Here is a 10,879-nt window from a genome sequence, read left to right as displayed (position 1 = left end):
TCAAATGAGCTTTACAAACCCCACCTCGACCAACTTCTCGACATCGAGGTTCATGTTCGCCACCTTACTGCCCGTGTTACTCCTCAACCACAGGAACGCCGCGAGGACGATCTTCCTGGACATGCCGCCCACGTTGCCCCACCCCCGCACCTCGCGGATACGCATCTGTTCTTTGCCCACGATGTGCACGACCTGGTCATCGTACGCCGCTTGCAAGGAAGCGAGGGCTTGGCGGACGTGTTGCTGTTTGCTGGTGTTTGCGGACTCGGCCGAGATGTTGAAGGGGGCGTTGGTGGGGGGGTCGGAAGAGGAGGTGGAGTCTTCGGAGGTGGAGTTGTTGGACTCGGGTGAGGGGGTAGGTGCGGTGGACATGCCGCGGTCGTGGATGATGAATTTGCGGATGTTTTCGTAGATGAGGAGACCGAGGTCGCTGGTTATGACTTCGTCCGCGTAGCCGTGGCGGATGGTGACACGGTAGAAGTCCTGCAATGTGCTCTTCGAGCTGGTGCGCGTGAAACATCTGGATACGCTGAAACGGTCTTCGGGCGCTACCGTCGGGGTTGAGAGAGGTCGGATGTGGAAGAAGACGACGACAGCAGGGGCAGCCTGGAATTTCTGCAAGAAGTGGATGAAGACGGACGGAGTACCATTCGGACTGCCTGTCTTATCGAAGAAGATACCCACGCCTCGAAGCCGGCTGACCGGCGCACCACCCATACTGGACGAGAGGCGCAGTATAGGTGCATCACCATCTTTTTCCGCATCCTTTGGCAATTCCGTCAGTAGCTGCCTAGGAGAGATCCTATCCTCGCCTTCGGCACGCCACTGGTTCTCTTTCCCATAGCGCCAGAGGACGAAGATACTCGACAATAGAATAGCGAGACAAAGCGTGAACCAAGCGCCGTTGGGGACCTTTGTGAGTGCAGATGAGAGATAGAGACCGTCGAGGGTGCCAAAAACCAGGAAACCGGCGACAACGATCAGGAAGTGCAGGCGCCAGATGATCAAGGCTACGAGGGACACCATGCAGGTGGTGATGAAGGTGACAAGGATGACGCAGACGCCGTAGGCTTCTCCGAGCTTCGTTGTCTAGTGGTTGATCTGGGTCAGCTTCGTTGCGTGATGAGAAAGATGGGGCAATCGGCAAAGAGATAGGTGCGCACATTGCTATACGCCGCTGTGACGCAAATCGTGCCGACCATGAGAATCCAATTGACCCACGGAATGTAGATTTGACCGTGGAAGATCCTCGATGTGTGTTTCATTTTGATTTGTGGGAAGTATGACAACTTGATTATTTGGGACAACAGCTAAATAAGAGTCAGTGTTCCGATGATCGATTTGCGACTAATTCATGGGCTACTCTTACTTGAAAGGTCGCAGTGATCATAGTCTGACTTGCCACAATAGCCGCAAGGATGGCAACGACCAAACTAGGGTAGAACATGCCCGGAGGCACAGAGTTGAAGAAGGGGTTGGAATAGGCACCCTTGTTCTGGCTGATATACGCAGCTTGACCGATGTACTGCGTATGAATCAGAGATTGGAAGACATACATTTATGTCAAATAGGAGAGAGCTTACCGCCAGCAAAAGACATGGAAATCCGAAGCACAACCACGAGAGCTGGATGGCCCTGGACGACAGTTAAGCTTCGATTGGAGAGCTAAGCCAGGAGTCAGTGCTTACCTCCTGGTAAAAGCACCGAGATCGGCGAACAATGCTTCAACGCCTGTGAAAGCGAGCAGAATGCCTCCAAGGGACCGCCATCCGTCGGTCTTGTTGCGTACAAAGTATGCCCCGGCAAAGTAGGGCGAGAATGCTTTCAGGACCGAGTGGTCAAAGAAGACCAGATTCTTGCCGAGCTTGTCAGTTCATTGGCAAGGCGTGGGGGTGGATGAAGGCAGCTTACGTAGATGCCAAAGGCGAGATTGAAGAGCAGCCAAATGATGACAATTGGCGCAAAGGCACTTCCAATCTTGGATGTACCCAGAGGCTGAATCAGGAAAAGGCAGATCAAGATGGCGCAAGTCGTGCCGACGATGGTGGATGAGGAGATGTCAGACTTGACGATTTCCAGGCTGCGAACTTGCTTAAGTACCCAGATATAGCGAGCCGAAGGGAGAGTAGAGAGACTACTTACCCCTGAATGGCACCCAGAACAGATTGAGCTGGGGTGAGGACACCATCTAAGATACGGTCAGTCCCGTCAGACCAACAAAGGCCCTTTCAACATACCGGACATGACCAATGACACTCCCAACACCCCCACAACCTTCAACAAGGCCTTCATGAATGCACTCCTTTCCATGAAATTCCTCGCAGACTTGCTGCCGGTGCTCAATTCATTAGTCTTGACCCTCTCCATCTTGATGCCCCTCTCTTCTCTTGGATCGCGTCTCACGATGTTTGCCTATGATCCCATCACCGTATTAGCATTGCTCCTCACACCTCCCCTCTCCCCCCTTCCGTACTACTTCCCCAACCACAAAGATGAGACGAGCACATACATATCTCGACAACAAACTATAGACAGCGAACGTCCCCCCCTCACCCTCATCATCCGCCCTGAGGACAATGGTAACATACTTGACGCTAACCATCAGCGTCAAGGTCCAGATGATCAAGGAGAGCGCGCCGAGGAGGTCATCCCGGCTGGGCTCGGAGCTGAAGGTTGAAGAGTAGACGTAGAGGGGGGAGGTGCCGATGTCGCCGTAGATGACGCCAATGGATTGGTACGCGAGCCTAAGGAGATGTTAGATCGGTAAAGGGGAACAAGTCGACTGGGTTCACGGGTCGTGGAAAGAGGGAGCCTGAAGGGAGGGATCGAGGGACGTACCAGAAGAGGTATTTGCCTCGGAAAGTCTGGGGCTCGGTGTCAGCGAGGGTTGGTCAGATGTGAGATAGAGTCAGCGTACCTGCTTCTTCCTCACATCCCTCCCATCCTCTTCTTCCTCGACCTCCTTCTCCTCCGTGCTATACCTGCTCAAGCCCGGCTTTTCCAATCGCTGCTGGTGCGCGTAGGCACCAGTGCCGACGGAGGGGATGCGATCGACCGCATCATCAGCGATGTGGATGTGACTTGACGATAGGGGGGGAAGTGTTTGCATGATTGGGTTTTTCTATGTACACAAACAAACACCGAGAGGTGGAAGGGAGATAGGATAGCGGGCCCGCGGGGAATGATGGATGGAAGGAATGGAAAGAAGGAAAAAGAGAGACAGGGCAACATTGTTAAGCCTTCCATAAGACAAAGAAAAGTAAGACAGGGTCAGGGTCCAGCTCCACCGACCGTATCATCCGGCCTATGAAATGCATCACTTCTTCCAGCGACGGGCATAATCTACAACGCCCATTGATGACTGCGCCCCCTGCACTACGACCGGATCAAGGTTGGTGTATCAGTGTATCAGTGCATCACGCAGTCGAGAAACAGGGTCAAAACGGTGAACAGTTTTAGGAAAATTCGTTTGGAAGCTGCTGCAGCACGTGGGGTGCCTTCGGGGAAAATCCAAATGTTGCGGCATTTTTTGGCCCAATGAAAACCCAGGCATGCATGCAACGTACAAAACCCCCACCCTCGGCCGAGCCGATATGGTGACGGTACAATAATATTGGTATCGACGGTCGACCAAACACACGCGACGTCGGGCAATTTTCAGCTGCTCGGGTCCTGTATCATTTCTACGACTGGTGGTAGGGATCTAGATGTTCTACAACAGTACAAGCGGATGCCAAGCAGAACGTGCCCCACTAACTATCTTGCTCGAGCCTAGGAACGGGCCGCTGCCTTAGCTTCTTGATCGCGGGGTCCGAGCTTTTCCAGGTCATACCTTAGGTACCTTAATCTTACCAGTACTCTAGGCTTACTGGCTGCAGTGCCATGAGCGTGATAGAAAATATGTCACCCAGAAAATTAAAGAATGAATAGTTCGGATTTGCTTGGTGTAAGCACGAAGGGTGATGAAAAATCAATCCCACGCGAAATGTTCAACTCTCCGCTGTATATACTAGTGTACGACGTGCGACTTGAGAGAGACGATTGTGACCATCGTAAATACAGTACATCACTCCTCGAAACATTTCTCCACAATAAACATGCATGCAACATCTGCTACCCCCCAGAACGGAATGCAGCCATGCAACCCTAGTACCCCTTCCGCACCGCTTGGATAACCAAAATGCTAGCCTTGACGTTGCCGCTGATCAGAGCCTTGCTCATATGACTCAGGCTTTGATCAACATCCCCTTTCGAGACATCGGTGCCGTCGTACGACATGCCTCGCTGACCTCGGCCCAGCACCACCAGGTCACCTGCGTTCTTGGGCGAGAGCCCAACCTCCGCCTTGGCGCGTTCCACACACTCATCCCATGTGTTCAGCGTCTCAACCGTATCGAAGAAGACGCGCGATTGCATTTCTCCCGGTAAGGAGTCGGCCATCGACTGGAAGAATGCCTCGCTATCACTTTCCGGCACAACGCTCGTGACAACGGTGGCATTGCTCTTGCCCGTTCCAGCCACCATGGTCTCATCGCTCGGTCCCTTCACATGCACAATGGTAGCGGTGACATTCGGGTTCCGGGCCAGTCGCAGAACGAAGCGCAGCGCGACCCGGTCATCCACTGATCCGACATAGGGGAAGAAGATGTGATGACTGAGATCTCGGAGCGGTGCCGTCGTATGTAACCCATTGCTTCGCAAGCTGAGGTCGGTAGCAACGCGGGTCAATGACCGCGGCTCTTCGCGTGGGATCGCACCAAAGCCGTTGTTGATGAACACCGCTGCGTTGCATGGTGCGCTTTGGAAGAAGTCATAGACAAAGGAATTATATGACGCATTGCTGAAAGTACCATGAGTCCCTTCACCAAAAGGCGCCGTGGCGATTTCGGAAAGGCTACCACTCTCGCTCCAAGGAAGTAAGACCATATCAGATGTAGTGTCCGTTGCCCGTTCACCCAGCATGGCGGCGTACTGTGTTTCAGGTGCGAATTGTACTTCTCCGGAAACAGCAACATTGTTGAGCTGGCCAAAGGTGTGAAAAGCGTTCACCACGGGATCTCGATTCGACCAGTCGTCTGCTTCGGACTCTTTCATCACAGACGAGAGACGTTCCGTGAGCTCTAGCATTCGAAGTCCATGCACTTCGAGGGGTCGCTGCGGGCCTGAGGATTGCCTCTCTGTCTCGGTTCCTGCGACTTTGCCATCCTTGCGAGGGTGAACCTTAGCAACCGCAGTATTAGACCTCTCACCGCCCAAGAGAGCAACGAAGGTGAATATACTGGGCAAACTGTCAAGTCGGAGGCAGACGAGAAGCCTTCGACATTCCGTGATCTGCGGTTTGCCCGCCACAGACCCCCCAAAGCTGCCTGCAGCGTCTTCCGAATCAAGTCGGCTCCCGTCCCAGTTGATATCACCTCGCTTCCAAGCAGCGAGCTTCTTCTGGTACGAGGGTGGGAAGAGCGCGAGTGTTATGGGTGTTGTGGCAAAGGTGGTGACCAAAGCCATGACGACGAAGATGGTAAAGGTACGCTGACTCAGGATCTTTGCTTGGAGACCGATGTTCTGAACCAGTCAGTATCCCTGCAGGGGAGAGGGGATCCGTAAGGCTCACCAATACGATCAGCTCTACCAAGCCTTTGCAACTCATCAGAACACCAATAGTGAAGCTCTCCCTCCACACAAGCTTGTTGGCTCTCGCAGCAAGGGTACCACCGGCAACCTTTGCGATGAATGCCACCGCGATGACTCCGACGACATACGCCCAAGTAATTCCATTGTCGAGGAGGCCGAGGTTGGTGCTCAAACCCGAGAGTGCGAAGTAAAGTGGGAGGAAGAATACGGTGACCAGGTCCTCAAGCTTCTCTGTGAGCTTGATGGCAAATCCTCCTTCGTGGGGACAGATCAACCCCATCAGGAAAGCTCCAAAGATTGGGTGGACTCCAATGATGCCCGTGAAGAAAGCTGAGGCGAAGACCATCAGCACAGTCAGAGCCACCACGGATTGAGTGGGGCCGTTGTGAATGCTACCACTGCGCCGCAAGAGCCACAGGAAAGCTGGGCGGATGGCGTAAACAAGGAAAAGCACATAGGCGACGCATGTGAGGAGAACGTATAGAGCCGTGATTCCGGATCCAGCGTTGACAATGGCGACGCACAAAGCTAGCAGGATCCAGCCAACCACATCATTCGCGACGCCTGCGGATAAGACGACAACACCGACTTGGGTTTGAAGTAGCTTCAGCTCGGTCAGGATTCTGCAGAGTACTGGGAAAGCCTGCATGTGCTTAGCATTCGCAAACAGCCAGGATGATTTAGGCCTACCGTGATGGCCATGGCAACACCGATAAAGAGCAAATATGTCCCGAGGCTGATGGGCACGAGACCCTTATCATCGCGGAATTGATGGTAGAGTCCGTATGCAATTGCACATCCCAGCCCGAATGGGAGAGCCATACCGGCAGCTCCAACACTGAGCGCTATCCTCCAATTCCTGACCAGTAGCCGCAAGTCCACCTCGAGTCCTACAAGGAAGAGGAAGAGGATCAGACCAACGTTGGCCGCCGTTGAGAGTGTGGGCATGGAAGCTGCGGGGAAAATTGCATTGGTGAAACCTGGGGCACGGCCGAGGACAGAGGGACCGAGTAGTATGCCGCCTATGACCTCTGCGATGACCCTTGGCTGTCTGATCTTGGAAAGAGGTAGGTGGAGGAGTCGGGTGAAAATGAGGATAATGCCAGCCTAGAACGACGATGGGTCAGTATCGGGTCCGCCGGCAGATCAATGGAGAGACATACCTGGATGATGAAGACGTAAATGGGGTTCTTCGGGTCGTAAGTGGAGGGATTGGACCCCTGGAGGATGCCTCCTTGGCCGGGGGCTCTGACGACCATGGCGACCGCAGGCTTCGGTGGTGGTGTTAGTGGGGCAGTGAGATGCAATGAGCGCAGCGACAGGAGAGAAGAATGTAAGAGAGCAGTGTCCGATGAGAAGAATGTTGGAATTAAGGTAGGTATTCAAGACAAGTCAATACCTACCCCACGCGCGCAGGTCAATGTGGTGAGAGTGGCTGCAAACATAGCTGCAAACAATGGTTCCTTTCTCTTTTTAAAACAAGGCTAGGCCTTGCCCGCCCGTCACAGCACAGACTCTATCGATCAGCCATGGTCGATCGAAGGAAGAGAGAGTTACATGAATAATCATCATGTGATCCATCTCAGTTTTTTGACCGCTCTTTTGCGCTCTCTCCTGCCGCATCCAGGTGGTTACTTTGTTGGGTGGTGGAGGCTTGACGGCTCTTCTAAAGTAAAGTAAGTAAGTAGAATCTAGACTCTTAGCGCACCTCGGCAGGCGCGTTTATTAGAGTAAGCTGGCCCTTTTAGCGTACTCTAAGTCTAATCGCAAGACGCTTGCGAAAGCTTGGCATTCACCGAGGCGGATTCTCCACGTCGGATAATTCTTCGACGGCGCAAGGTGCGTTTCTGTTTTGTATAAGATATCATTTTTTAGCCACTCGACTAAAGAAGTTAACGTACTGAAACTTGTGTGATCGTGGCCTCCGTTGTCGCGTTACATACAAGTATTGATAGAAGATAAGTTTTGTGACTTTCTCGCGCCTTCGGTGCAATCGGGTTCCCGGACCCCGAGCCCCACCACACCAACTGTACAGATGCATAGAGTGATGCATAATGCATGTGTCAAAAAAGAGTGTATATAGAAGCTGGTATTCTGATTTTGTGCGATACTAATGCTGTCGGAATTTACAAAGTGACTGAAGATTTGTCGAGATCGAGAGGTTCGAAGAATTGAAGTCTACAAGATTCTTGTATCCGTTGTATTCCGATTAGTACCCGCTCAATTGCGATATTCCGGCGGTATCGGAGTCACAAGAATCGAACATCAATTCTCTTGACAACACACTCTTTGATATCTACATTGTTCAAGAGTCTGTAGAATTATGCAGGTGGTGTGGGGGTCAAGATTGGATGTGAAGCTTTCGCAGATACGCAAAATGCAAGACACGAAAGTATTGACCGATTGGTTGCCGGGGCTTCCCTCAGGCTGACTGTGCATCTACTAAGGTACCCATACCTTAGCGGTCTTAGCAGTTAGTAAAGGCTGCGAACATTGGGAGAGTCATAAGGTAGTCGGTGGAAGATGTTTGCTCGCCTGTTTACGACCAATACCCTGTATGAACAAACCACCAGAGACTAGAGCATAAAAGTATGCTTGCGCTACAGCGGATCCATAATCGGATCCCAACGACAGAGACCTTGCCTCTTCGCCCCGCCATTCCACCCAGGTCAAGATTCGAGTCTCTGCCCTTCGAGCTTCGACTCCAGATATACAGCCTACTGCTCGACGGAAAACCCCAGTGCTGTCATCTTGAAAAGGCAGTGGGTGGCCGAAGCTATTCCACTCCCAAGCTCTATCCCGCCATCCTCGCCGTCAATCGCTCCATCTCCGCCGAAGCCTATCCCGTTCTGTACGGGGAGAACACCTTTCTCTTCCTCGGTACTACGCAGATTGCCGATCATCTTAACATCAATCACCAATTCCTCCGCCGTCTTGTCGGGCTGCCCAAAATTCATGACCCGTCCCTACTCCCCAAAACCTCTCGTCATTTGATCAAACACGTCGCGGCCGCGCCGTTGGAACTAGCCAGAAATGACTGGGTTGGTCGACTGCTTGGACTGGCACCCGCGATCAAGACAATCGAGTTTGACTTCTGGGTTGGCTTCGCAAGCATTCCCACCCTCGATGCATCTATTCCTGCAATCAAGAGTCTCATCGGTGCTTCGACGCAGACCTTCCGCATTGGGACTCGAGATTTCGATGCCTACCACGCCTCCGGATTTCGCTTTTCGCGCAGAAGGCGGGTAGAGCTGCCTGGCATGATATTAGCCGTGGTCGACCTCAAGGGCCTCGACCATGTGCAAGAGAAGAGCCGTCTGGTTCACAAAGCCTTGCGTTTCATCATCGAAATTATGGGACAACGGCCGCCGATGCCGAACAATACTATTTTCCCTGGCCAAGCGCTGGTATCGGTAGAGTATAGAGTGTTTTTACACAAAGATTTTGCCGGTTTTTGGTCGTCAGATGAGTTCACAGTCGAAGCTGAGACTCAAGGGTAGACTCCGATCGACACTAACGGCCAAAGTGTCGAGATTGGGTGGTGGTGCAAGAGCATAACATGGCGACGCTCGGGAACGGGTCGTGTCAACACCAAGGTGTTATAGGGCTACAAGGGTTGGTGGCCCTCCGTAGCGGGTGCAATTTGCCCAGAAATCTTGCAATGGGGGATTCGAGGACGTTCATTTAAGTCACGCTATTTCTGTTATTTGTCTGTGTAACTGAGGATCTATTGATTGGGTACATGACGAAACAGGATCAGATCAGATCTCTGTTGAAGAGATACTGATTACATGCGGGTAAAGCAAAATTCGGACCTCTGTTGAAGAGGTCGTCGCAGAAATCAAGAACATCGACCGTGTTTGCGAGTCCCAGCAACCAGATGCTCTCGCGAGGAATAAAGAAAATCACAAGCGCTTTTGTCCATCATCAAGGGTAGTGGCATCTATTGCAAGCAATTAGAAGCCGTATCACCCGGTCAAATTCTTCTGGCAACCGATCTTATTGTGGCTCAGGCAAAACATCCTGCGGCATGGGGGTTCCTTGGATCCGCCTCATCGCCGTCCTTCCGCTGGGCTCCGACGCTGCTATCCGAGCTCTTCCCAGAAAAGGGTTGCCCACTGCGGATTCGACTGCTCATTCTATCCGCAGTAGAGACCCTGAAATGGAGAAGAACGCGGTTTCAATCATCGCAACCAGCGAGAGGACCGCGATGCGGAAGCTCCGAGGATCCCCCATGCAAAGGCTATATTTACAAAGTCACATTAACTCGCATAGCGTTTCACCAGAGGTGGGGTGGGGGAGAAAGGGTATACGTTACTGGCTTGCGCTTGGGGCCCACTCTTCAAGTTGGCACCAATCCCAACGTGTTCATCACACGTTTGACAGTATTCATGTCGCTGTCCAAATACACCGCTCCTAGAACAGCCTCAACAGTGGCAGACATTGTGACCGGAGACACGACGCCCAGCGTCGAAGGGTTTTGATTGACGAATGCCACCAGACCAGTCACACGGCCAATTCTATCCAAGTTGAGGTTACCCCCAACTGCCTGTCGGATCTGGTCAAATCGAACTGAAATAAAGTCAGCTCGTGACCTCAGGCGATCCTTCGTCATGTATTTTTGTTACCCCGAGCTTCCATCCCCTCGTGCCACGCTTCTGCGATCGCAAGGTCAAGCACCCGGTCGCCTAGCACCGCGAGACGTCTGTTCCCACCAACGAGTCTTCGATTGCCTATAGTCTGGACCGGCGACCCGGCGGCTTGAAGCGCTTCCCATATCGTCCAAGGATCGCTAAATTGATAGCCAATGATCTCTTCAACCCCGCGAATTTTGTCCATATATGTGTTTTCCATAGCGAAGGCCGATCGGGTCGCAATGGGATAGAGGAAGTGACGTGTTAGACAGACTTATATAATCAAGTATAAGTAGGTCTAGAGTTATGTCGTAATGTGGACTTAGTAGTAGATAAATATATTTTCGTATATGGATCTTGTAGTAAGACAAATTCTTACGGAAGCAAGAAGGAAAACGGGGGCATCGCCCTCTTAAGCTTCTATGCCAAAAGCCTACGTATGCCAAGAGTCTTGGCCACACTTCGGCTTCGCCCGGAAGCCGAGCAACCGCGTAGCAAAAAAGCCCGCACACCGCCATCCCGGAAATAAGAGGAACCAATGATGTACGTCCCAGAGGTAGAAGGATAACTGCTATGTATGACTGATGTAGAGCCTAATATCTACCATGGCCAAG

General features: G+C 52.2%; 4 protein-coding genes across 4 annotated transcripts; 1 reads left to right on the top strand and 3 right to left on the bottom strand.

Moving 5' to 3' along the window:
- On the bottom strand, positions 1 to 3,109 carry HO133_002423 (uncharacterized protein; the record flags this gene model as incomplete). Its single annotated transcript, XM_037293349.1, has 11 exons — positions 1 to 1,089; positions 1,164 to 1,310; positions 1,370 to 1,525; positions 1,584 to 1,635; positions 1,689 to 1,855; positions 1,912 to 2,080; positions 2,143 to 2,188; positions 2,238 to 2,412; positions 2,510 to 2,744; positions 2,839 to 2,864; positions 2,918 to 3,109. The coding sequence occupies 11 exons, from the start codon at positions 3,107 to 3,109 to the stop codon at positions 1 to 3; spliced, it is 2,454 nt and encodes an 817-aa protein (XP_037151002.1).
- Positions 3,110 to 4,146: 1,037 nt separating this feature from the next.
- On the bottom strand, positions 4,147 to 6,890 carry HO133_002422 (uncharacterized protein; the record flags this gene model as incomplete). Its single annotated transcript, XM_037293348.1, has 4 exons — positions 4,147 to 5,562; positions 5,612 to 6,274; positions 6,322 to 6,738; positions 6,795 to 6,890. The coding sequence occupies 4 exons, from the start codon at positions 6,888 to 6,890 to the stop codon at positions 4,147 to 4,149; spliced, it is 2,592 nt and encodes an 863-aa protein (XP_037151001.1).
- A 1,118-nt stretch (positions 6,891 to 8,008) lies between these two features.
- HO133_002421 (uncharacterized protein) lies at positions 8,009 to 9,131 on the top strand (the record flags this gene model as incomplete). The annotated part of the gene is made up of 2 exons (XM_037293347.1): positions 8,009 to 8,023; positions 8,205 to 9,131. The coding sequence occupies 2 exons, from the start codon at positions 8,009 to 8,011 to the stop codon at positions 9,129 to 9,131; spliced, it is 942 nt and encodes a 313-aa protein (XP_037151000.1).
- An 842-nt stretch (positions 9,132 to 9,973) lies between these two features.
- On the bottom strand, positions 9,974 to 10,485 carry HO133_002420 (uncharacterized protein; the record flags this gene model as incomplete). Its single annotated transcript, XM_037293346.1, has 2 exons — positions 9,974 to 10,203; positions 10,260 to 10,485. 2 exons carry the CDS (start codon positions 10,483 to 10,485, stop codon positions 9,974 to 9,976), a joined length of 456 nt encoding a protein of 151 aa, XP_037150999.1.
- Positions 10,486 to 10,879: the final 394 nt, after the last annotated feature.

This window comes from Letharia lupina, assembly GCF_014066315.1.
Source record: "Letharia lupina isolate WasteWater1 chromosome Unknown contig_14, whole genome shotgun sequence".
Lineage (NCBI taxonomy): Eukaryota > Fungi > Ascomycota > Lecanoromycetes > Lecanorales > Parmeliaceae > Letharia > Letharia lupina.
Note: the sequence above shows the minus strand (reverse complement) of the source record. Positions and strands in the feature narration are given on the sequence as shown.